At 34.2% G+C, this 27,485-nt stretch overlaps 2 protein-coding genes across 3 annotated transcripts in view; both read right to left on the bottom strand.

The window, feature by feature from the left end:
* Positions 1-353: 353 nt before the first annotated feature.
* LOC102605048 (50S ribosomal protein L1, chloroplastic) lies at positions 354-5,562 on the bottom strand. The gene is made up of 7 exons (XM_006345345.2): positions 5,185-5,562; positions 3,430-3,609; positions 3,269-3,323; positions 2,549-2,676; positions 1,378-1,461; positions 988-1,113; positions 354-787 (listed from the first exon to the last, which is right to left on the bottom strand). Exons 1-7 carry the CDS (start codon positions 5,500-5,502, stop codon positions 653-655), a joined length of 1,026 nt encoding a protein of 341 aa, XP_006345407.1. The 5' UTR covers positions 5,503-5,562; the 3' UTR covers positions 354-652.
* A 2,340-nt stretch (positions 5,563-7,902) lies between these two features.
* LOC102605381 (structural maintenance of chromosomes protein 5) overlaps positions 7,903-27,485 on the bottom strand; it is a 28,200-nt gene continuing 8,617 nt past the window's right edge. The window contains exons 13-30 of one of the 2 annotated variants that reach the window (XM_006345346.2): positions 26,885-27,010; positions 26,705-26,803; positions 26,448-26,613; positions 26,221-26,366; positions 24,987-25,050; positions 24,755-24,879; positions 24,556-24,633; positions 22,991-23,063; positions 19,205-19,308; positions 12,048-12,164; positions 11,881-11,958; positions 10,869-10,968; positions 10,737-10,791; positions 10,172-10,220; positions 10,010-10,097; positions 9,858-9,930; positions 8,379-8,482; positions 7,903-8,290 (exon numbers count right to left, since the gene is read on the bottom strand). In XM_006345346.2, coding sequence (XP_006345408.1) covers positions 8,229-8,290; positions 8,379-8,482; positions 9,858-9,930; positions 10,010-10,097; positions 10,172-10,220; positions 10,737-10,791; positions 10,869-10,968; positions 11,881-11,958; positions 12,048-12,164; positions 19,205-19,308; positions 22,991-23,063; positions 24,556-24,633; positions 24,755-24,879; positions 24,987-25,050; positions 26,221-26,366; positions 26,448-26,613; positions 26,705-26,803; positions 26,885-27,010 — 1,707 coding nt within the window. In that variant the 3' untranslated portion in view covers positions 7,903-8,228. Of the gene's footprint in view, positions 8,291-8,378; positions 8,483-9,857; positions 9,931-10,009; positions 10,098-10,171; positions 10,249-10,736; positions 10,792-10,868; positions 10,969-11,880; positions 11,959-12,047; positions 12,165-19,204; positions 19,309-22,990; positions 23,064-24,555; positions 24,634-24,754; positions 24,880-24,986; positions 25,051-26,220; positions 26,367-26,447; positions 26,614-26,704; positions 26,804-26,884; positions 27,011-27,485 lie in introns of both variants that reach the window. The other variant, XR_001473225.1, reaches the window with a different exon arrangement.

Raw genomic sequence — 27,485 nt, forward strand, 5'->3', positions numbered from 1 at the left:
AAAACTTTAAATAGATTTTGAGTTTGGATCTCTTTTAATTTTAAATTTTAATATTATATTATATTTTTTAATTAATTTGTATTAGCCCACGGGCCGGCCCTACCTATATTTCTCAAGCCCCACAAATCAGCAGGCTTATTCAGGCCGGGCTAAAAAGCCCTTTTTTTAAATGGGCTCCAAAATTTTTAGCCCAGCCCTATTAAATCCCGGGTTAGGCTAGGCCAGCCCAACAGGCCTAGCCCAGATTGACGGCTCTAAGTAAAGTAAAGAAAAATACTAAAACTGACAGGTTTATTCAGCCCCATCAGTTGTTGGCACAATCTCAAGATATGAACACAAATTAGAGAATCTTGCAGCATAGAAAACTTCTGAAATTTGAATTAGCTCCCCTTTTTAGCAAATCGAAGCATAATGTACATTAGCACCTAGCAAGAATTAAACTGAACATAAACATTGACAATATCAAACAAAATTATTCTTTTAGCAACTGTGCCTATGAATGCTTCCACAGTGATATTGACAATATGAAGTTTGGATCTCCTTTCAAACTCCACCTACTTTGTATCCTAACCCTCACAAAATGGAAGCTCAGATAAGGCGCCGAAGAAACTTAGGTAGATGATAGAAGATACAATATACATGTCTTGCTCAATTAAGCATTCGGAAGCTTGTACTCCAGCATCTCCCTTACGTTTAACCGAATGGATGGCCCCATCGACGAGCATACATGTGCACTCTTCCAATACACTCCTTTGGCACCTGATGGCTTGTTTGCTTCCACTGATTTCTGTCATTCAAAGAAATGCAGTTGAATTAATTTTGAACGGCTTCTACCAGCCTCTCTACCTCCATGAGGTAATTGTAAGGACTGTATACATTCTACCCTCCCCAGACCTCACATGTGGAATTTTACGGGGTATGTTGTTGGTATATTCAAACTATTCTGGAACAAAAGTATAAGAAATAGAAGCTAACGTTAAAACTTACCACTGCTGCAATGAAGTTTATGATAAGATCTTCTTCCGAGAAATTTGCTTTTCCAAATGGCAAGTGAACAATTCCAGTTTTATCTGCTCGGTATTCTACTTTACCCTTTTTGAATTCCTCAATAGCCTGGAAGAAGTACAAAAAGTTTACATACTTCAATACATTTTCGAGGAGCAGGAAATAGTCCAGTAAGTAAATCATCACTGCCTACTTGTTAATTACATTGTTTCACATTTGCTAAACTCTGAATAACTTCCAAACTAGGATATATATGGGGTGGTTTCCCACTCAATATAAAGATCTAGGGATTCCACCATTACACATAAGAGCATAAGAAAGAGAGTATTTTGATTTAACTTTTTCACAAGAAGAAAATATTTGACACTTTACCTGAGGTATATTTGTAGTGACAGTACCAGCTTTTGGGTTTGGCATGAGTCCTCTAGGACCAAGGACCCTACCTAAGCTAGCAACCTGCCGCAAATAGTAGAGAATGTATCAATATGAATTCACAAAAGAATGACACAAAATGAGCCACAGATACTTGTTCAGGTGTTAATAAAATTAATTTCTAGACAAAAGTCACTTAAAGAGGTGCAATTTTTTAAATCAGCTGTCAGTGAGCCTTAAAATGGTAAGAGGAGGAGGGGAGCCTCTGCAATTAATCACTCAGCTTAAGCTAGGCTTAATATTGCCATTAGTCCTGCAGCATTAGATTTATGATAAAGCAAGATGGACCATAATTCACAAATATACAATGCAGAAGATGTTCCAAGATATGGCACATGAAGAACGGAAAACTCATGCACAGTGTGACAACAGAATTTTATGATTTAACTTTTTCAGAAAGAAGGCTTGATTAGAAAATATGCAGATGCTGATCCACTACAACAAAAACAACTTTTAGCGGCAATAAATATTGGCATTAATAAAGAGTGTTAAAGTCTTTCTTGTCATTAATTAAGTGTCATTAGAACCAATGTCGCTAAAGGCTTTAGGGACAAATACAAAGAGTACTAATTGCCGCAAAAAATACATATTTAGCAGCAATTAATGATCATTTTTGATGTAGTGTGACTAGCCAGATTTTGAGGTCGAGGAATTTTAAGAGCACCAACCTAGCAAAATGTATGAACATGTGTACAGTGAATGACAGAGAATGACTCCGAAGTGAGTGATAGAATTTTAAAAAAAAATATGTTCCATTCAACCAAATCATTATTTTATCTGTGAAGTATTTTCAGAAGAAAAGGAGACGACAGCTAGAGCTTTTCACCAGGCCATGTGAGTTGGTTCAGAACAAGCTACGCATTGTTAAGTTACATACTCAGGTTGACAAGGCCCAAATGCATGCACAAACACATTAGGAGCGAGATATGCTGAATTATTTAAGACAGACAGTCACTCTTTGCCTATTGCAAACTTCAATATGATATTCTTAAAACCAAGAGACAGAAGTTCATAGGCTGGTTGTCGAAGAGAGTATAAAAATGAAAAAGGATATCAAATTGAACATCAAAGGCAAGTCACACATTTTTATTATCAAAGACTATAGAAACACCTTAGGCATCATATCTGGTGTTGCAATCAATTTGTCAAACTCCATAAATCCTCCCTTTATCTGTTCTATCAAATCCTCCCCACCCACTATATCAGCTCCTGCATTTTTCGCTTCATCGAACTTTTCACCTGTAGAATTTTAGCTGCAACACAATTAGCGTACCGAAATAGTGACTACAGTTTCAAAGAAAATTTTCAAGACCAAAACATTCAAAACTACCATTGTGACCACATCCCAAATACAAATAGATCCTAGCATAGTGCATACAATAGATAGGGTTACAAAAACAAGACAAACAATCACACTAAAAAGGAAGATCCATATGTCTATGATCACGTTTTTTTTTTTTTTTTTTGAAAAAAGAGCAACTCTGAAAGTTACTCCTTTTTCTTTGGGGTGTGTCAAAAAAAGTAGGATGCCAGCTGTAAGTTTACTAGACAATCTGATTAACCAAGCCTAATTTGGGATGGCAACCATATATGATATTCTAGTTTGCAGACCATTTCCACATTATTACGCCCAGTTACTTGTTTCACATGTACAATTTTGTTAAATGGCATTTTAATTTTATTAACACAAAATAAAAATTACTATTTTCTACAAGCAATGAAAGGAGTTCACTAACGACCTTAACAGACCAACTATTAATGAATCTACTTCCCTTGGTTATTTGGCATACAATCATGATCAATTCACACAAAAATATATCTTAAGGAGTACCTTGGGTAAGAACAGCCACTTTAACAGTTTGACCTGTTCCCTTGGGCAAGTTAACCTGAAAAAGAGAAGTCACCGCAATTGGAGATACTAATATACCAGTAAACACTCAATATAAACTTCGAAGTATGTAATGATGATTAATGAAATCTTTGAGAACTTACAGTTGCCCTAAGCTGCTGATCGTTGTATTTTGGGTCAATATTGAGCCGGAAATGACCTTCAGCTGTTTCAACAAACTTTGAGCTAGCTGTTTGTTTGAGCAGTTCTATAGCCGTTTTCAAGTCATACTCTTTCTTGATTTCTCTTAATTTCTGAATCTCCAAGAACCTCTTAGACCGCGTCTAATTATTATGGAAAAAGAAGAAACCAATTTATGAGAAAATAGTAAATGAGATAAAGAAACAACGAAGTTTGATGCTTGACGTAACAGCTACAGGAAAAGCATATCAGAAACGTAGTTTGAAAATCAACAGAGATGATCTTCCACAACTAGCATCTCCAAAGGGCAAAATTTATCACCTGTACAGTGACATCCATTACCGGTCAAAGGAACAAGCACATGCAGAATTATGTGAAATGTTTAACCTCTGGACAGCATATTTCCTCAGATGTCTTAATATTAGGACAAGGATCATATGAGAGAGTTCAAATGGTCTAATTCAATCCCACTGACAAGGTCTAACATTTGCTGCATCAAAATTGATTGTTCACCATTCCTGATTGATCTTTGCCATCATGATTCCGCTTTTAAAAAGACTTGTGTACCACATTTTATTAGTATTACACCAAATAACTTAAGATTCTGAATCCTCACATGTTTGGGCAGGAGGAAGGTAGTCTACATTAAACAAAAAAATAGTAAAAACTTGTCCTCCGATACAAACAGGAAAGTACAGGTTATGGAAATGCTTGCTTCATAACTTGCCAACAACTGGAAGCATATAAAAAACTAGCTTCCTTTGAAATGACAGTGTAAGGCTGGGTAATTGTGACGTGGCTCGCCAACCACAATACAGATACAATCTTCACTTAATATAATTTCTTTTCCTTGCTATGAAATTGTAGTGTACGTATTATTCAATTCCACTTCATAATCCCAGTATAATAATAACGTTTTTCTATAAGGATGGTGTCCAAAAAGCTCATGCAACATGATTAATCCACCAGCTACATGCTACTTACCACTCAGTCCACCAATGCTTAGAGATGCTACGAAATCACCTACTATTATAATGAACTACTGAATTATCTCATCATCATACCAAACAGACCTTTGGTGGTTAAATCAGTACTGACCAAATTTTACACAAGCAAACAAATTCAGACTAGTTCACCCATAAAAAATGAACCAAGAAATTCCAAAACAGGTCATATTGATAGTAACCTCACCACAAAGATCAATAAATACAGAACCTAAGCAAAACCCACATATCATACAAACCAACAAAGACCCATCTTTCATCTGACATTCACAAAATTAATAAGAAATGAAGAGTTTCTACATAATCTATCCTCTTTAGGGGCAAAAAAGTTATGTTCATACTAATATAATCACAAGAATCATCATCAACAACACCAACAAACCCAGTGTAGTCCCTCAAAGTGGGCTCTGGGGAGAACCGAAAGAGGTAGGAGGTTGTTTCCGGTAGCTCAAGAAAAAAAAACACAGTTGTTTCTACATATCATACAAACCAACAAACAACCATCTTTCATCTAACATCCATAAAATTAACAAAAAAATGGAGATTTTCCACATACTATATCCACTTAGGGGAAAGAAAACTATTTTCATACTAATATCATCTCAAAACACAAAAATTAAGCAAACCCCACATATCACACAACGAAAAAAAACCCATCTTTCATATCTAAAAATCCACCAAATCAACAATAAAAAGATGGGTTCTTCAACATACTCTATCCCTCTTCAAGGGCAATGCAGCCTTGCCTTTCTTAGGCTTAGACGGTGGAATTAAAACAGCAACAGCCCCTTCTCCACCTTCTTCACCTTCCTGTTCTACATCCTCTTCAACCTCAGCTTCAGCAGCCATAGCAGCAACAACAAGAGGTCCATTCTTCCTTTCTTTGTACTGGAGGCTTAATGTGTGCAGAGAAAAAGATTTGTGGGATGTGAAAAGAAGAGGCTTTGATTTGAAAATTAGAGAATTGGGGTTGAGTTCTTGTGAGAAAATTGAGGAAAGAGTGAGAGTAGAAGGCGTTGCTGTGGAAGCCATTGTTGAATGAGACCGAAGGGATTGTTGTGGTGAATAAACAAAATCATATATAATGCCTATCCATTTGGTGTATGTTGATAACGAGATAAGAGAGTGTGTATTAAAAGTATGTTATTAGATTTATCATTTTGATCCAACAAGTTTGACAATATGTGGTTTTACCTGCTACATTTTGATTTATTGACATATAAGCCCTCCCTTTATTGATGCAAGTTTCCTTGGGAGAGGATGAAAACACATCAATATCGTATCAATTTTATCGGATGTCTATGAAGGGACTGAAAATATATAAGTAGCATATGTTTATATATAATTAATTTTAAAAGTTAATAATTACAGTAAATATGTGTATCACTTAATAACGATTAAGTGTTAAAAAATGTATAAATATTTATCGTTTCAATTTTATCGGATGTTTATGAAGAGATTGAAAACATATAAGTAGCATGTTATTATATATAATTAATTTTAAAAGTTAATAATTAAAGTAAATATGTGTATCGAGTGTTAAAAAATGTATATACAAAATATATAATTCATATTTATATATTAACTTGATAGAAACATCTTATATGGATAACTTTTTATATACATTCGAATTCACATAAGAAATAATTGAATAAAATATGTGTCTATTTGGTTTGTGGAACAACAAATGTTCAAAAATAAGCTACAAAAATGAAATGATGTTAAAGATTATGTAATTTGATATGCTAGGTATTCAGTTTAGGGGAAATTACGCAGATAAGCAAATATATACTAGTTAATTAGTTAACATAACTATAGTTTGAATTAATTACGACATTAGCTAATATAATTATAGTTTGAATTAATTACGGCATTAGCTAACATAGATAATTTGAATTAATTACGGCTCGTAGCTTAATTTTAGATGTAATTATGTCGCCTCTCTCATCTCTTCCTCTCTCTCTCCTCTCTCCTTTTTATACATATACAAATACAAATTATACATGTACATATACAATTATATGACATATATACAAATACAATTAGCCTCTCTCCACTCTATACCCTCTCTCGCTCGCCTCTCTCCTCCCTCTTCCAACCTCACTCACCGGATATACAAATACATATGTATACCAGTTACATATATACAATTATCTAACAGATATACATATACATTTTGCCTCTCTCCTCCCTCTCTCAATCTCGCTGGCCAGATGTACAAATACATATGTATACCAATTACATATATACAATTATTTGACAGATATACATATACATTTGTCTCTCTTCACTCTATGTCCTCTATCGCTCGCCTCTCTCCTCCCTCTAACATGTAGCTACGAATCGTAATTAGCAAACTATAGTTATGAAGCATAATTAAGTTATTTTTGAGTGGCTATATGCGAGAATTCCCCAGTTTATCTATCAAGCCTTTTATTGATACAAGGTTTTAATAGATTCATTAACATACATATTTAGGTAAGTTATTTATATTTATACATATTATTTCACCAGTTTAACAAAAGATATAACCATGATTACTTATTATTTACATAACTCTCAAATTCTTCCGCTCCCCATTTTGAGAGTTGCATTGGTTTGGTAATCAATCTATTGTTGATTCAAGACTTGAATTTAAATTTTTAACTTGAACATTTGTTGTTTGTTACGAAATGAATATTCGAAATATTGTCTGTAGTACCTTTGGAAATTCATACTTAAATTTGGTTGCATTTGGAGTTGATTTGATATATGTATTTGATCGAACTTTTAAGCTAAAAATTCAAGAACAAGCACTAGTGTCTGAACAACAATATGTTATCATAGTACACAAGTCTGCATTAGTATACTTTAAGATCGTACCGAAATTTCAGTAAAATTATATTCATCAAAGGTGGAATAATCAAAACTGGGATGATCTCTTCTTTAAATTAATCACTTTCTAAAAAAAATTGCTACACATTTTTTGAACTACTCATAAATCAATTACCTTAACTTCAAGCCTCGAAGCTGATCTTCAATAGTAGAATAATAAAAAAAAATGAAGAATACTAAGTGCCCATTTGGATTGACTTATTTTAAGTGTTTTTAAGCCAAAATAGCTTTTAAACAGTTTTGAAGTGTTTGGGTACAGTTAAAAAGTGCTTATAAGCACTTATTTTAAAGCCAAAATAACAAAAATAAGCCAAAAGCCATAAGATAGAAATACCAACTTATGGCTTTTGACTTATAAGTCATAAGCCAAAAGCCAATCCAAACAGGCCCCAAGTAATCTTTCAAAGGGCATAATAGGAAGAGAATTTCACTTTCACAAATAGCCACTTTTACAGACTAATTGAAATTTAGCAGTTCTATCATATATGAAAATATTTGAACAAAAATATTAGAAAAACGGCTTCTTCATCCATTTCCGTTACTGATTATCTTGATAGGGACACTAGAAAGAAAGTATTTGTATTGATACACGAAGAGTAATATATAGAGTGAACAATTTCTGAATATATATATAAACAAAGAGAATGGAGGACAAATTATTGAAGTTCGAACAGAGGGAATACCTCTATGGCTCTATGTTACTACTATAAACAAGGGCAGTACTACGAATTATCCGTACAAAAAAATTATGCACTATTTAAGATTTTTCAAAAACAATAGCTGAGCGACCATGGCTCAGCTTTTAACAGGGTAAAATGACGATCAACTAGAAAATTGTAATTTTTTCTTATGGACAGTTCCTGGTACCACAAACATTACTGATTCTAGTCAGCGGCAATAGAGGTTAAACCCATAATAGATCTCCAGCATTCTCCACCACTCCAAACTGCAATTTAGAACCAGAAGAAAGACATTTAGTGTGTGACTAATGTTATGACTACAAGCATATGGTATTGGTTAAAGTGGTAGAAAACCTTTGGATGGCTGCTCAATCCAGGGCCCATTCATTACTGTCAGAATGCTGCATGCTTCACTGTATTCAAGATTTGGCAGCAACTTTGGGGTAAGCAAGAAGCACCTGTAAAGGATTTGGCAGAATCAGAAATAGGACTGGAGATTTATGTAGACAAGGTCTAGTTTCACGATTTCATTAATTTCTCCAAAATATGCAGGGGGATCAGCATAACAGGCATGATCACCTAAACAAAATAAACCTACATGGATTCATGCTCCCTCTAGTAGAGAGCTGAGAGTTCGAGACTTCAAATATGTCTTCCACAAAAAGAACTATTTGACATTTCTCGCCATAGAAGGTTGAAAATAAATGGATCCCTTGTACTTATATCTGCGTGCTTTCTGCAGAAGCTTGGCTGTCAGTGGCGTTTATGCACTCTGATAACACTTGTAAGGGAATCTCTCACGAGGGCCTAACCATATATATTACATTTACTAACTGCTTATTACTTTATCAGTTTCTGCCTAGCTTTGTTAGATGCACATTGGATGACCGCTGTTACAAATCAGATACTAGAATCAAACTGAAAACAATGGAATTTAATGTCTAGTCATAACACAAAATAAAGAAGAAAATCTGATAGTGGATAATTCCAAGTTAACACGGCATCTGCATGGTAGGTAGCAGGGTACAACTATCAAAATACTGATTTCTCAAAGTATAAATGGAACATGTTTGATTACTTAGAGCAGAATTTCAAAGTAGATAGCAGGAATTGGAATGCAATATGCAAAACAAAATATTAATGAAAATTTTCCTTTACAAAATTAGTACCCTTTGTCCAGATATAAGCTACAATAATATCTAAGAGACTCAATTTTGCAGATGATGTTAATACGTTGTCTTGCATGATTTCTTTGTGTGTTCTCAACGTTTAGGGATAATACCGCTTTTATTATTTAATAAATATCTCTTTCCGAACAGATTTCCCATAGCTTTTCTTAAGGCAAAAGATTGTTCTGTTCGGGACTAAAGTGAAAAAAAAGGGTTAGCGCTTGTTAACCAGGTACAACAAAATAATAGAAGAGAGTACTCATCTAATTGACCTCATTTCCAAGGTCATGGCTTTTGTCATCTGAACCAAGCAGTTCAAAAACAAACAATCTGGAGACCTTCAAAGAAACTTCTTCCCCTCTTGATCCTAACGAAGCAGATATATTGGCCATGCAAAATTATTGCAGATTAATATGTATACGAACTCCGTAATCGTCTTACATCAATGGTCATTCTTAAAACAGAATTCCATGTAGAGGCAGACATCTTCCCAGTACTCTCTAAGATGTTGGTTTTTCAACGATTTGAAAAAAGCATACACACCAAATTCTTTAATTACAAGGACATAAGCAAAGAATTTCAGCACATAAATTGCTGGTGTTTAGACATGATAATGGTAAAAAATAAAATCATGAGAATAGAAGAGAGAAAAGAGTGATCTTACTGCGGTGTATTGGGTTGGCTGGCAGCTCTCACTAGTTGCTGAAACATTTTCCTCTCATTGATAGGATCCATTCCTTGAAGCACAAATGTACACAATGATTTCTTGCATCCAGTTAATTAAGAATAACAATATACGGTAAGTGTATAACTGACCTTGATTTATTTCATCCACCACTCTAAAGGGGCAATTTGTTAGGTCTTGGAGAGAAACTAGGTAAAGAATAGTTGAAACAGATCGTTCCTGAAAGGATATTGTATTAATAAGTTAAAAATCAATTGAACTCACAGATAGAAAAAGTGGTTTAAGCAACATACTCCTCCAGATTGGTGGTGGGCACTTAGAACTTGGAGTAGTCCCGTCTCCCTGGTAATAAAGATGCAAGAACAGCAAACTGTAAACAAGCCATGGAGAATCAAAAATAAATAAACAAATAAATAACCCATATTTGTTGGTGCCATGAATCACTACCTAGGGGATAGATGCTAGGGAATCTTTTCTTTGTTTTGCTCATAAGTGAAGCCAATGATTTTTCTTCCCAAAAGATGATTTGAAATATAAGATGGGTACAATACAAAATAACTTTAGGTTCAGTACTATAATACTGAACTAATTTAAATGGCATCAAAAGAAACATCATAGTCCACTAATGAAGAACTATGCGATTTCTAGGCCAAAAGAAAAACAATATAAAGTTCTAGAGCATTTTGTAAAATAAGTACTTCCCACCGGTAGAAATATAACACTCATCTTCTCAAAGGGGGGCAAAAGAAATAATATATAAAATATCTGTCTCTCCTCCAATAAAGGACAGTCACAAGAGGCAGAAATCTCAACCTACATACCTACGTCAAAATAAGGAAGAATCAGAACCGTAATTACCTGAACTTGACTTTAATTAGTATCCCATATTTGTCAAAGTCCATGTCATGCTCATCTGAAGAGAGACTTGATTAATACAGGTTGATAAAACTTCTCAAGAAGTAAGTTCTGCAAGGTTTGAGGTAAACATACCTAATGAAACTTCTCCTGCAACAGCCATTTCTTGGAAATTATGGCTAAAAGTCTGGTTGATTTGAGAAACAAGACTTCTTAATGTTGGCAGCCACCTTTCCTGCAAAGTCCTAAAATCAGAACAGGTTTTTTTGGAGACTACCACAATGTGTCCGCAGTAAAGATGAACACCTTGTTATTTTACAACCACAACCAAGATAACGAAATAAAGGAGGAAAAAGACTTTCCTAAATCATCATATAATATCTGATACTTTGTTCCTATTTATCCCAATTACTAGAACCTACTGTCTTTTTCTTTCTCTAAGACAACGTATTTTTATCATTCTTTTTATGTTTAAATAATTTGTCATAAGATATACTGGTACTAGGTAGCATAAAAGCAAACATTAAACTGTTACCATTCTGAATCATTTTTGTTTAAACAAGTACATAAATCGTTGCAAGCTTCAAAAAAAGAATAAAAGTAATCTTTCTTAATTAAGCTTTTCAATGAAGCAATTCACACATAATAACTAGGTCAACCTTTTGAATGAAGTAACACAAGGGTGGGATATGAAGGAGAAAATCTTAACTGGCTGCTCTTTAACTGATATTGATGCAGGGCAGGTAGATATATTTGTGTCGAGTCTAACCTTCACCCATCAACAAATTATTTCCAAGTGCTTGTCCAAAATGAAAAAAATTAAGCTCGCACATGAGGGGACATGTTGCAGACCAAACAAGCCTCTAACAGCTTCAGCTTTTAGATAAGGCAGTTCACCCATTCAGTAATATTAATGGATATGTAGCTTTTAGATGAGGCAATTCACTCATTTAGCAGTATCAATGGATACGTCTGAGACCTTGAAATAATAGATACCATTTGAAAGGAGAATCAACTGTGTATTACTATATGTGAAGTGAGCCACTGTGGGGTTCAATAAGCTACTGCTTTATATACAACAAGCTGGCTAGGAGCATTACATTCACCAGGTAACTACCAAAAATGCTAGAGTACAATAAAATCTAACCTTTAAAGCATTGATTTCGTTAGTGAGGTTGCTTAATTTCTCTTCTTCCATCTCTTGACTCTTAGAAAGAGATTCTATCTGCAAAAGTACAAGACAAAATTAGATGCTATCATCATATAGTTTAAATGGTTAAAATGGAAATGCAAATAAAGGAAACAGAGAGTTACTTTTTTCTGACGTGCTTCATACTCTTCTAGAACATTATGGTTCAGGAAAAGAATGGAGTTGGCTTGAGAAATGGTATCTTGAATAGCCGCATCCAACTCCTCAATTGTAGATGGCATCTGCAGGTAAAATTGACTAGGAATGAATTAATATGAGGCAGCCTTGAGAATTGCGAGCATTAAATATGCACTATGAAACGATCAGAACATATGAACCATACTGAATTGATTGATTAGAACACCAAAGAAACAAGTCTTACCCATTTGGTGTACTGGCAAAAAACACAGACATCACATTAAAACCTATGTTGTTTGGACTCTTTAAAAATGGGGACGGGTGTGTGTTGGATCCTCCAAAAGTAGTGCATTTTGGAGGATCCGACACAGGTGCTGCATCAGTTTTGGAGAGTCTGTGCAGCATAGATTAAAGCTGCTACAGAAAGCTTAGTTGCAAAGCCATATTAAATTATCTCAACCTACAACTTAAAACACACAGAAAACCTGGGAGACAAAAGCTCTTCTAACAATAACAAATAAAGGTGATGTCATTTCGGTCCAACCATGACTAGGATTAGTACATAATAAAGAAACGGTTACTATTCATGAGCTTGATATGAGGCAATCATACCATCCAAATATCCAAAAGAGAAACCAATGTGTCACACATTCAATAAAGAGCTTTATGTTTATATCCCTTGAGCAATCTTAGAAGACTTTTTTTTTTGACAAAAGTACTGTTGTATTCCTCAGCATTAAGGGACGCTGGTCACCTTCAAAAACTTTTTACAAGAAGAGAAAATAGAGTCTAGATTTACAAAGCTTTTACGAAATTGACAAATTCATCCATTTCCTCTATACAGTTCTCCTTACACCAAAACATCTGTAAGACAATCCCCTTAGGTTCTTTTTTTTTTATGACAAGGGAAACCCGCAGCCGCTACCCTTTGGGTTCACACAGGGTAAAACCCCCGCTCTTATGCAATAGCTCGCAAACCACATAGGAGAGGTAACCCGCACTAGGCAAGCCCGGTGCGACGAGCTCGACCCAGAAGGCAAACCTCTTGCTTTCGCTGGCAAGGGGTTTCGAACTTGAGACCTCCAACATGGAAGTCCCAAGCCCAAACCACTGGGCCACCCCGAAGGGTTCCCCTTAGGTTCTTCTATCATCACAAAGTAGAGCAGAAATACTATAAATATTGTTGAAGTGTCTGGCCTCCTCATCAGGAAACTTAACTTAAGCTGTCAGACAGGAAATAATTTTATTTATTTAATTATATCTTTAACACGCCCTCTAACGCGCAAACTTGATTCTTATTAACAGCCAAGCGCATGAATATTCTTTTTAATAATAGATGGGAATGAAACTTGAGCCAAGACATTTGCCACCTCTGCTATGTTAAAGAAATTGGACCTTGGATCTAAATCATCCCAAATGTTAGCTTGATATAGGTAGTATTCTATGCTCTTAAACAATCCTCGCCTTGGGGAGCTATTGAAGTTGAGTTGGGTCAAATATCCATTTTCTTAACATGATACCAAGCACATCCCAAAGGTAGGTTTACCCAATGCTGGCCTCCTTTGTATATATCATGCACACTCCAAATATCCAGCCTTTAGCGTGCAGACGGAGTGTTTAGAGTCTCACATTAGTTGAAAATATTAGTATTAGTTGTAATTTCTATATGATTTTGGGCAATCCTCACTACTTGAGCTAATTTTTGAGGTTAAATTAGATCCAAGGTCCATTTTCTAACAAAACCCTACGATGTAATATGTGGAAAGGTCAGAAACGGCAGCATCCAAGGAACTTTAGGATTGACAGCACACCAAAATATCCAGAACCAGCAAGGTTTGTGTATTTTATGATGCACTGTGTTTTTTGGCCGATCATATGAACGTAAAATTTAAAAACTTGAGTGAATAGGGAGAACAGCACAAAGAAAATAGATATTGCTCTATAGCAATATGCAAGAAGATTACTATGTCAAGTTAATGTCAAGGAGGTGCCTGCAAGGGAGGCTGTGCTGCCCTGAGAAGATGGTTGGACCTTATTCCACTCCATTGAAATTATGAAAGAGAAGAATTTTAGTCCGCACTCATTTAAAATCTTCAGATATGGTGATAATTGTAGAGCTGTCAACTGAATAAACATGGTTGATTCAGGGTTCTGAATTGAGCATTTGGTAAGATGACCATATACTTCTCTCCTTTTTTCACATGGCATGAGCATATAGCCTAAATTCTTTGTGATGGAACCTAACTACACCTAATGCATGGTTAGAATCGCCACTAACCCATTTACTTAAAGTACCACTCAATTCATCTATACAATAAAGGAACATATGAATTCATGTGAGATTTTGTGTAAGGTTCAGTTTGTTGGAAAATACTCTGTTTTCTTTTACAAGATAAACATATAAAACACAAGGTAGCAAGCACGCTATGACATTGCAAGATTATCACAAGCACTATATTATCAGACAATTGGCAGCGCTCCAGTGGATTTTAGAATTTTCTTATATATCATTTCCGATCATATTTCACACCTATTCCTGCTCTCCAGCTTTCTAGGTAGGATAGTGAACAAATTCTGATTGAAGAGAAGACAATGCACAACTTAAAAACCAACACACACACACCACACCACCGCACGCCTAGGAATGAAAATCAGAGAGTGGACAAGGTAATATGGGGACCCAACATCTGGTGAAATAAGAATTGGGCCTAACTCTGATACCATGATAAGAAAATGGATCTTGACCAAACCCAATCCCAAAAGCTAGCTCAAGAGGTGAGGTTTAACTAAGACCATAATAGGAGATAAATTGTCATCCCTCCCACCGATATGGGACTACTAACAAGACCAATGGAGCAAAATTAACCTTCATTGGATAATCAAGGGATCAAACACCTTATTATATTACCCTGACTGGAGCAGATTATGAGGACCATCTCTGGGGGTTTTAGTCCATTAATCAGTTGGATACCAAAGATGCCTTTCATCATGCGAACTCGCTGAGGAGGTCGACATAAAGCAACCTTCAAGGTTAGTTGCACAGGGAGAGACTTTGTACATTCATCAATTGGAGCCAATTTGTATGGTCTTCAAGCAATCACCAAGAGCATAAGTTTGGCTTTTTTAGCACTGTTGTCCAATAATTTGGCATATTTAAGAGTGAAGCTCATCACTGATCACTCTACATTTTATAAGCACTCCCACAATGTCAAATGTATATTCTTTGTAGTTATGTTGATGACATTGTTATAGTTGGTGGTGATCTTAGAGGCATTACTCAACTTAAGCAGCATTTTATCAGTCATTTTAGATCAAAGATCTCGGCAAACTAAATACTTCCTAGGCATTAAGTTAGCACAATCTTTGGGATACTCATTTCACAAAGAAAGCTTGCTTCGGACACATCGGAAGAAACCGGTATTCTAAATTGCAATATATTGACCCAACTATTAAGCTTTCTTCCTGGATAGAGGAAGCATTTGAATCACCCGGTTGTTATAGAAGATTGATTAGCGAACTCAATTATCTTACACACAACCGGACATCTCATTTGATGTCAGTGTTGGTCTCCAAACTCCTAGAGATGGTCACTGAAATGCAATAATTCGCATCTCTAAGGTACATCATTAAAGGTTAACCTCAACATGCTAGATGCTACTCTATGAGGATAGGGGACATGATGCAGACTATGCAGAATCTCCTTCAAACAGATGATCCACTTCGGGTAATGTGTTCTACTATGAGAAATTTAATATCTTGGAAAAGAAAAAAATCAAGACACAGTAGTTAAAATCAAGTGTAAAGGTAAAATACCTAGCAATGGTTTTGGCTACGTGTGAGTTTACACGGTTAAAGCCTAAGTTGCTCGGACTCGGGTGCGGATGTGGATCAAGAGGTAGGATCCTTCATGATATAAATTACAAGATGTGGGAGTATGGATCCAAGTATGAATACGGGTGCAGGGATTCAGCTAAAATAAATCAAATATCTTAAAAAAGAGTTGTAACTTGTAAGAATATGCATAAATTCTGGTAGACTATTTGAAAGAAAATGAAAGCACGAATTATTGAGAGCAAGTTTGATTTGTAATTACTGTAATGTACAAATGCATCTCCTTATTTTTACTTTTTGTGTGCGCAACATGACTATTGCAAACGATATAGAGGACATGATAGACTTCTTGAGTTCACAGCACATTCAACACTGTTGTTAAATGTCCACCTATAATATCTTTAAAGCATCTTCTGGTTGGGGACACAAATGTCTTGTAACAATAAAAAGCATCTGCATGAATTATGAGTGTACCCTAGCTTTTGATTTAATTACAGAAATTATTGTATCTGCCTGGAACTTCTCTATCAATTTTGGACAAAGTACCCAAAATTGGTTGATCATTTCTGGTACGCATCCCACACCCACATCCATGTTGTGTCAATATGGCTGCAGCATCGAAAAGTGAGGAGTCTACGCAATTTAGATTATTCTCGAAGAATTAAGGAGTGAGAAGATGCACCAACACAATTGAACAGTGACGACTAGACCGTAATACATATTGCTTCAAAGCACTGTTTCATGAAAGCATATCAAAGTAGATTGTAAATTCATTCAACAAAAAATTGAGCCGCAGTGCATGATGACATGTTTCATTGACGCCAATGATTCGTTTGCAGATATTCTTACAAAATTCATTCATAGATCTAGAATTAAGTATACATGTGGCAAATTAGGAGCCTACCATACGTAGACTCCAATCTATAGGGATGTTAAGAAGAAGAAAGAAAATTATGGGAATAATAGGCAAGTATCCATTCCTTGTAAACATGGCAAAGATTTAAATCATTGTAATGGGTAATTACGAATAGGCATTAATTCAGGTTATAAATGTATGAAGCATGCCTTACCCAAGACAATCTTAGCAAAAGAAAAATTCAGGTTATAAATGAATGTTATATGTGCCATCAGACGATGTTTGAGAGTGCTAGGCATCTATTTTTGCACTGTAAAGTAGCAACTGGCATATGAAGTTATCAGTCTTTGGAATTGCCTGGGTCATGCCAAATACTATTAAAGAAGCCTATGAGAGCTGGTGTTCATGGAGAGTTGGGAAACCCATCAAAAAAACATGGTGTATGGTGCCTGCTGCTATCTTTTGGTGCATCTGGAATGAAAGGAATCATAGATGTTTTGATGGGACTTCAACTCCTAACTACATTCTTAAATCTAACTGTTTGGTCTTCTTATATAGCTGGTTCAACCAGTCCACCTGTAACCACTGTTGAACTTTTTTTGGACTATGTCTGCTCTTTAGTTATTTAGTAAATTCTTGTACATGATCAGACCCCTTCTTTTGCTGTCATTTTTTGCCTTGCATCTTGTTGATGCCTTCTAATGAAATCTCCTTACTTCATCAAAAAAAAAAAAAAAAAAGGAATAGGCATTAATTACCTACGAGAATAGAAATTACTTTACTTCCCTTTTTTGGATTACATCAAATACTATTTAAATCCCAACACGCATGAGAGAACAATCCAGGAATTCATTCCCAAATCTCCTCTTTCTTCTCTCATTACAAAATACAAATTGAGTCCCCGATTCAGGAAGCAGTTTTGATATATTTCTATTGTTTATATAAACGTAAAATTAGTCTCTCCAGCTAGAGAATATTCTTAAGGCTACTATTTATCTATGTTTAGTTTATTCAATTACTGCATTCCTTTCCTAACTATACATATCAACAAGCAGATACCATATAATGAATGTAATAACACACAAAGGACTTGATCAAATAACACATAAAAGACATGAAAGTTCTCAACAATCTGTCTGTTTAATTTATTCAATTAATGCATTCCTTCCCTAAAATGTTGGTTGGTTTTTGAAGCAATTTACAAACTGGTCGAAACCTCAAAGCTCAAAACATCAATCTCTCCATCCCAATTTATGCAACACTCTTTAATTTTTAGTCAGTCCCAAAAGAATGACATCTTTCAATATTTAGTAACAATTTAACTTCAAACTTCTCATTTTACTCTTAATGAAATGATTCATAATCACATAAATTTATAGGGTTTATTATAGACCACGAGTGAGAAAAGTCTTCTTTTTTCTTTTAACTCAGCGTCCAATCAAACACCTTCACATAAATTGGGACAGAGGGAATATTATTTTTAGATAGAGGAATAACAAGCTTTTGTTAAATAGAAAGACCATGGATTCCTATCCATACAAAAAAAAAACAAGAAGAGATGGTGATAACAAATAGCAACTCAAAACTTAGGGCATGTTTGGCCATGCGATATGAAATCATGATATGAAATTATGAGATGAAGTTGTAGTTTTGTTTGGACATGCAATTTGGACTTTTTTATATTGTATGTTTTCTCATGTACATAAAAACCCATAAGTTGTAAAACTATTAAAATTGTCCCAATTCTTTATACAATCTTACAAAATAAACAAAAGTTGATAAAACACATAATATAATATCACAAATCTATTCTAAAAAAAGTACAACATTTATTGATCAAACTTTAATTCAATAAAAAATAAAATTGAACATAAGTTGTAGAGTCTTTAATATAATCCTCCCACATAGTACGGTCAATCTTCTCACGTTGAACTTGTAATTATTTCTTGATCATATGACCGAGAAGATAAACCAACATTATTACTTTAAATCATTTGTTGGTCAATTTAGTTGGTAAATAAATTTGATCAAAAACAAAGAATTTGGTGAATATAAATGGTAAAGTAGGAAATGATTTAAAGTAATAATAAATTTTATGTTGGTGAGAATAATCGTTATATGAGTATAAATGGTTTAAAAAGTCAGGATATGAGTTATAATTTTTATTTACATATGAAATATATGGTTAGTAAATATAAATGTGGGTTGTTTTAATAAAATATATATTTGTGGGTCAATTTTTGTATTTAGAAAATCTCAAATCATCATTTTTGGAGAATTTGGGATTTCATCTAATGATATGAAATCATGAGATAAATCAACGTGAAATCGCATGTCCAAACGCTGATTTTATCTCATGATTTCATATCGCGATATGAAATCGCATGTCCAAACACCTACTTAGTCTATCCACATATACACAATAATATTTATTTCTTTTGAGATTGGAAAACAAACCTCACAAAAAGCTTGCTCAAGTTCTGGAGTTATAATAGCTACTGATTCTGCATTCCTCTTGGCAGCTTCCAATTGTTGCCGGTATTCCTCTGTCTCCTTTTTACCTAATTAAGCAAATAAAAAATTGTAAAGCTATATGGTGTAATAATTTCCCTCAAGATCATAAGTTGTGGCACACGCAGAGTTCTGCACAAGGTAGACCTATTGTCACATTTCAACTTGTATAAAGTCTAGGGGCTATGGGGTTTTAAGACTTAAGCTCCCTATCTCAAGTTGATGTTTACTTTGCATTATTTTTTAAGTGGTGTCTCCCTATTGTATATACATCCTAATTTCATCAGAATCTTATATATAATAAAAAAGATAATCGGTGAGGTGTCGCCCTATTGTATATACATGCTAATAATCAGAATCTTATATATAATAATAAAAAGAAATCAGTGAAGCATTTTGAATGACACACTTGGTCAAGTGGCAGAGGCCACTGGTGATAAGCCCCAAAAAAGAATCACGGAGACGAGATCATGTCACATCATTCACCAAAGCATATGCACGGTGCACCACCCTCTGATATCAATTAGGAAATAGCAATGTCCTTTAATTCTCCCACTCATACACATCAATAAACTATCAAATCATGGAATTCATATCTTTTTCCACAATGATTTATTAAGCTCTATCATATTGATTTATATCTCAAGCCTACATCTACGAATCAAAAAGGATTTGCTTAAAAATTGATGAAAATTTTAAGGTTGTACACAATCTTTAGCCCCCACTGAATTACTACGTCAGTTAGAGAAAAGGAAAAATTGTTTGGGTCAATACTTTTTAATAAATAATTACTGATTTTAGCAATTCTTTTTTATTACCATTTATAGCAATACATAGCTACTATGATAAATATGCACTATGTATTAAAAGTGAATTATGCATACAATATGGATGTATTATAAGTGTTCTAAAATATAGAAAAAATTACACAAATTCGCAAACATTACTAGTGCATTTATTTAATACAGTTTCATATAATTATGAATCGCGGCTACAGTTTAATGAAATTTACTATGAAGAATCGCATGTATTTGTATAAACCCTATTTGTATATATTAATTTATTTGCATACATAATAATAATTTTGGTATGATACTATACATATATATACGTATTTGGGTGTATATACAAACTTCTATTTCTGGTGTTTGGTTCTATATATTTTTTGATTTTTGGTTGTATATTTTTTTCCGGTATACCCACAATACTTTATACGAATCAATTGTATAATCTCAACAATTATATACAATTATTTAATTATCTATATGAATAGTTTCTATACAATACAAATAATTATATATAATATGTTACTTGTATAAACTCAATTTGTATAATTTATTAAAAGTTAAAACAAACGAAATTTAGCAAAGCAAATGGAACTATAGGTATGAAACATAATTAGGCAAAATATAGCCAAGGAGGGTTATTAAGTTTCATATGAAGTTTTTTCTATATTATATTATGCTTGTTTAGTAAGAAACTGACACAAAGAATTATGAGTGTATTTTAGTGTGTGATAAATGTATTATCTATCAATAAAACTTGTATTATATATGTTTTACAAATTTGTTCTCTATAATATATATTAAAATTGTAGCCCCCAAGGCCTAGCTCGAGTGGCAAAAGGTGGAGGATTTGTGACTTAGGTCGCAGGTTCAAGCCCCACACCATGCAAAGCGAAACCCGGTATTTAAGTGGAGAAGGGTAGAGGGGCGGGCCCATTATCCACCGAGTTTAGAAGGCTGTGATTGGTCCAAAGGGCGGGTCACAAACGGATTTCTCGGTTATCAAAAAAAATCAAAAAAATATATATATATATATTAAAATTGTATTATAAATGATCAATGAAGAAAAAATGTTGTTGTTATAGATAGTAAATATTTTCCTTAATATAACATATCTATGTAGGTTTCCCTAGAGAGAATTGCTCCAAAAAAACAACTATTCCCTCCGTCCCAATTTTATGTGATGTAGTTTGACTTGGACCATAGTTTAAGAAAGAAAGACTTTAGAAACTTGTGGTCTTAAATATGTCTTTGTATGGCTACAAATCATTTCATCAAGGGTAAAATAGGTATTTTAAAGTTAGATTGTTACTTGATATAGAAATGTGTCATTCTAAAAAAAGAAAGTAAGTCATATAAATTGGAATAGAGGAAGTAACATTTTAGGTTTTGGTAACTATTCTTTAAACTTTCTTTGGAGACAACATTTGCAATAACCTTATGAACATGCAGATGTTTCACCCTTATCCAAGAAAAGTTATATATATATATTGCCAAATTGATTGGAGGTGATGCATCTGCCTATGGAGTAGAAGACCATTTAATTTTTTACCCCTCCATTTCAAAATAAGTGAATTGTTCAAAGATCAAGAGAGTTGTTGGGATTTTTTTTCCATTTTTGCCCCTCATTTATATCTTCTAGGTGATAATTTCAAGAGAGTTAATTGCTCATATTTATAATTTTACTTTGAATTATTTATATTTTCAAGAATAGATTGAGAATATCTAAAAAAGGCAAAAGTGGAAAGTGGTGTTCATTTTATGTCCTAATTATAAACTTTTTTTCTTAATGGGTGTGCATTGTCTCAACAATTAACATTTTTTTGAAATGGAGGGGGTATCTAATCATTAAAAAACTAAAAGTCTCTAAATGCATTACCCATTTAGTGAGGAAACATGTACCTTTGGGAAATCAGCTAGAATTAAAACACATACAAGTAAATGGAAGATGAAAAGACTAACCTTTCACTTTCCAAAACGCTTAATTTTTACTAGCATATAAAACTAAAAGATTGGAGTATTTGTAACCAACAACAATGGATCATCTCCTTCTGAAATGCAATTTATTTTAAGAGAAGGGAAAGAGAGATTGCCTCATGTTCCTCCGGGAGGTTTTGTGTATAACGAGAAAGATTACATAACAAATATTTCTATTCAAAGTAAAAGGCTTTTTGAGAAGGCATTGCACTATAATTCCTCATATGGGAGCTAACGAGAAAAACAACCCATTTGATTAAGAAATTTATAGAAAGAGTCATGAGAGTGGTCAAAAGCAAGAAGCATTAATTGGAGAAAGAACCATCAATATTAGAGATGATCATATCAAGATAGAAAGCATATGTATTTGGTCATGTCTTGTACGGACCTCCATATGAACTGGCCACTGGTGATTCACTATGTTCAGCAAAAGTGCTAAAAGGGGTCTCAACTCTTAAGTAACTCTTGGAAGTCGTCTTTTATATCGCATCAAGAGAAATGATAGATAAAGAAAATAACATAGAAAAGATCGGAGTCTCAAAATTAGATCCTAATAGTAGTTGCTGCCTAAAGGTGCTTTAAGAAAGTCGGTCCACAGTAGTGGAAGTATGATTGATTCTGTTGATCGAACAAAATCAAATAGACCTAAATCACATTATTCTCCTGCAATCGATTCAAAAACTTGCAAGAACAACCACTACGAAGCAAATGATCCATATAGGCAATATTAACTAGTTGAGACAAAGTTCAGTTATTTTCAATAAATAAATCGTCTTTTACAAGTAGAGTTGGCGAATTATAAAGTATCATTTTCTGGATACTCGGAACTTTTGAAATAGGTCTTTTGGGACCCCTGTATTTGCTTATTTTCTGTTGTCAACCAAGGCGAGATGGTTCTTAAAAGTTACTATTTCAATGTGCAAGATGTAAAATAGTCAATAGTGAAAATGTTAACTACTGAAGAACTTACAGTACTCATAATGCAGAGATGCTTGTACTGCAAATTTTTCTTGGTGCTTCACATTAGCTTCCATCTCTTTAACCTGAAAATATGATAAGGAAGCACGATTCACACTCAGACTACGATTTTAGGTCTAGTGAAGTCAGTCTTAGCTTGTTAGACTACTTTCAACTGCGAATAATGCAAAAAGGTGTATACTCTTAGCTTGTTAGACTACTTTTAACAACTAAGTCCATATGCGTGGTATCAATCTATTTATTAAGAAGAAAAAGAAGACGAGATTTTATGTCCAATGAAGTTGGTCTTGGCTTGTGAGACTACTTTCAACTGCTAATAATGCTAAAAAGCCCAAATTCCTGCAATAAATCTGTTTATTTTAGAAAAAAAGAGACCAGATGCAACACTTCAGACCAACAAGATTACATTTGATTTGCATTGAGAGACGATCTGCGATAAACAAAATGAAAAATAATTCACAAAGTTTTTTAGAAGTGCATTGCATATAGTCATCTACTTGCATTAACATTAGCCTAGTAAGGTAGTACCTTCTAATCAACAACATTAGATAACATAGTAGTAATTACAAAGATCTGTCTGTTCCTAGTCATGTTTGGTTATGCAAGTACAATTACATAATTAAATACTTTTTAAAATGAAAGTTCACTATCAAAAATTAAATAAACTTTTGGATCAACATGCAATTATGTTTAATTGTGTGACAAACATATATATATGTAAGAAATATTAAATATATTTGATTCTTAAGTATTTAAAAAACAAATAACTACTTTGAGACAATTAGAATAAACAAACATTTGAGAAATTCTTTTGGAGCACAACTTAAGTGGATATATTTAGTTTCATATCTCTAGCTCCCACCTGATCAAAAATTTACATCGCCAGTTTATCTTTAAAAATTTATACTATCATACTATATGAGATATAAAAACATTATTTTATCGATCTATCTGCAACATAATTTACATAAAAAATTATCATTATAAAGTTTATAACATCGCATATTATTATTTTCAAACTATCAATCATTAACAAATATTTGTTAGATAGAATATTCATTCCAACAAAAATAGAAAGGGAAAGAAATTAGTATTGAAATATAGAAACTCATACAAAAGGTAATAGTACAAACAAGAAAAATGTAAGTTGCAAATCAAATATACAAGTAAAATGAAATATAATTGAAATAACAAATAAAAAATTTTGAAAAGTTACCATGTAATTACCTGCAATTCTCACCTCCCCTCGAGAACTGAAGAGTGTCCCCCTTCAGTTACACCCAATTCTATGCTAACCAAATAATTACTTGGTCAACAAACATGTTAAATTGTGTAATTACACCCCGTTAAACCCAAATCCAATTAGAGTAGCTTTCCATACAGGCCCTAATAGTCCTTCCACTCGTACCAACTTAGCCTAACACAAATCACTGATTTTCTTGCAATGCTCTGACTATTGTAGCTATTTTACTTCAATTTTTTTATTGTTTATTTTATTTCAAATTCTGTAGTTCATCTTTACTTTAATTTACACAAAATAACACAATAAACAAGTACCTTCAGCGCAAGTTCAAGGGATGCCATGTTTTGTTCAGCAAAACTTCTTCTGTGAGCCACAGCATCAATAAGTAAATTCTGGCAGAAAAGAGAAACTCAGCAAAGGTACATACATCTGAGATACAAAACTTACTCACTTAGGATCTAATCATAGTTTAAGAGGCATCAGCAAACAGAAATATTAAAAAGAATAATTGACCTTAATTTCCATTGCAAGTTGGAATCGCTGAATCTTCATAGCTTTGATCTGGTCAATAAGCTTTGCAGCTACACTATCCAGATCATCCTCTCTTTCCAAAGATTTCAAGTTTATCATGCGCTGCTCTGAAGTTGGAGAAAATTACATGTTGAAGGAACACTACGTAATCAATACTGTACCTGTTACCTTGTATTACACATACTTCAAGTAAAAGATTAGAAGAGATACTTACTGACACGGTTTTCCATCTCACGCCTTCTTTTCTTCTCATGTAGTGACTCATTTATAATCTCTTCCTAAAATAGATCAACAAAAATATGCTAATTATGCTTGAAGTAATAAAATATTAATTTTAGGTCAAAAGAACAGATAGCATTTGATTGTTATCAACAACTAGAGTATGCACAAAGCCATTGATATGACATTCACAAAAAAATTAAGTTCATAAGAGTAGAATCTTTTCTGATTGATTAATTCAGACAATGGAGGAAAAGGAAATGCACTACAAAGCAAATTCTTATAAGCTAGGGATAAATATTCAACATAAAACACAGTTCCACAAGTAATATCATTTTACAGAATCATCGATCCCTATTCTCCACTGTTGATACACAGTTCCACAGCTATATATGTTTTCCAGCCTACACACTTTGACAATAGAGTTTCAGGAAGCCTACTATCCAAGCTATCTCAGGTTCTAGTCTCTTGTGTAACCTTTCGCTTAATACTAGAATCGAGAATCGAAACATAGCATCTGAGGTTGCATTAATCGAGGATACACACAAAAGGAATTGTTCTGTTACCAAGCTTGTACAGCACTGGCACATAAAACCTTCAACTTAATTTAAAGAAGTAGCTTCGGTCATTTACTAAACCCCTTTTCTTCAAAAAAAAAAAAAGAAATCCCTCTTGTTCTCACCCTCTCCCTGCTTACAGTCAAAATTACCCTAACATACCATCCAATCCAAACCAACTTTGCAATTTATTCCTGCCACCGAATGGTTTATGAGAGCCAGCAACTAGCGATAGTGAGTTATATAGGTTGATGGCGAGGTCACAAGGGGTTTGGAAAGGGTCACAGATCTTTGTCAAAGGGAATTGGGTTGCAGAGACGAAGGGAGGCTCTTGTGGAGACTCGGAAGGGTAACCAAGGGGCAGGAGTTCCACGACAGTCAGTCTGCAAAATTTCTTCTCAATTTTGTTGGCCAAAGATGCACAATGACTAAACTTTGTTTGTTCAGAGGGAAGGTTAATTGCACCAAGCTCCATACTTATCAGAACCAAGCAGAGAAGCTATAACTCAGGAAGCAAAGGCACCTTTTCTCCAGGATCAAAAAAGAAAAGGAAAAAGCATACCATAAAGATACTCAAGTGTGAATTTGCACATCCTTGCATGTAAAACAACTTCCAGAAACCAAAGAAATACACACATATATGTGCATGGAATGCATGTATATATCACCTACACGTTGTTTTTCAAGTTTGGCACCTTCATCTTCTATGTTCCTCAACTCACTCTTAACTGCCCTGAGATTATCTTCTAATGTAGAGATTGCTTCATCCAGCTGAAGTTTCTGGGACTTGAGCCTCTCAACTTCCCCAGCATCCACATCTGAAGAAAATATTTGGGAGTAAACTAAGATATTTATGGACAAGGCATCAATATATTAAAAACAAAGGGCTAGTGAGATACTGCATAGCAAAAAGCGAGAGCGGTCCACTGATTCAACACTGCCAGAAACGTGACCACCATATCTGGATTTGGTCCATCTATAATGATTTTCAGGGGTCCATAAATCAAAGATACCCAATTGCAACACCTCATCTGCTCTCTTGTCAGTTTCACGTGAGCCTATGTACTGCACAAAAACATTGGATTACATTAATGTTGATTTACTAGAATAAGTTCCAGAAGAAAAGTATCACGAGGTTTAGAAAAGGTAAGCCTACAGAATGGTCCAGCCGAAATTGACCGACTAGAGCTTCTTTGACTGCATCGGGAGCATCAAAAACTTGGTCAAGCCTTGAATCGATACCTAGCATACGCATCTGTGGAAGATAGTTGTAAGAAACTAAGTGATCACATAGATCAGCATCAAAATAAGAGTTCTCAAAGAAGCTTATACATGCCTCCTCAGTAATTTGAAAGGGAACACGGCTCTGACTTTTATCTGCTACATTTATAATAGGAACATCAAATGATCGCATATTTCTAAATAACAAGTCACGGTCAGCAGCATCTTGTGTTATAAAGGCCTGCATATGTTAATAAATAAGATAACTGATGAGATGAGAAACAAATTTCAACAACACCAAATCAGATTAGCAGTCTTGATTCTAAAATGCTTTGGTGTCCCTTTTGTATAATCTACAGAAATTTCATTTCTATAAACATACAATATGCCCATGCAAACAACAAAACCATCTTAAGTGAAGTCACAACTTATATGAGTAAGCAATTGGGGAATATCACTTAACAGTTAAAATAAGATTTTGGTAAAAATACAACGCCAATCAATGTTTTCTGCAACCACAAATCTCATAGCAAAGCACAAATTAAAAAAGGAGTACTTCAATTCATACCCAAAGTATAAACTTTAAAGAAGTGCTTATAAGAATATCTCTGTGAGTACCATGTTCAGATATAGATTAAGTCCAAGAAGGTATCATAAGATATGTGTGAGTGTGTGTGTGTGTGTGTGTGTGTGTGGGGGGGGGGGGGGGGGGGGGG

This window comes from Solanum tuberosum, unplaced genomic scaffold, assembly GCF_000226075.1.
Source record: "Solanum tuberosum cultivar DM 1-3 516 R44 unplaced genomic scaffold, SolTub_3.0 scf00068, whole genome shotgun sequence".
In the NCBI taxonomy this organism is placed as follows: Eukaryota; Viridiplantae; Streptophyta; class Magnoliopsida; order Solanales; family Solanaceae; genus Solanum; species Solanum tuberosum.

What these genes read in the sequence shown, in the direction of transcription:
- LOC102605048 (XM_006345345.2), bottom strand. Translation starts at nt 5,502, where the DNA reads ATGGCTTCCACAGCAACGCCTTCTACTCTCACTCTTTCCTCAATTTTC. An exon ending in TGCCCTTGAAGAGGGATAGA is followed by an intron (nt 3,610 to 5,184) that starts GTATGTTGAAGA and finishes CATAATAATTAG; the next exon opens with ACGCGGTCTAAGAGGTTCTT. An exon ending in ATCAGCAGCTTAGGGCAACT is followed by an intron (nt 3,324 to 3,429) that starts GTAAGTTCTCAA and finishes TCTCTTTTTCAG; the next exon opens with GTTAACTTGCCCAAGGGAAC.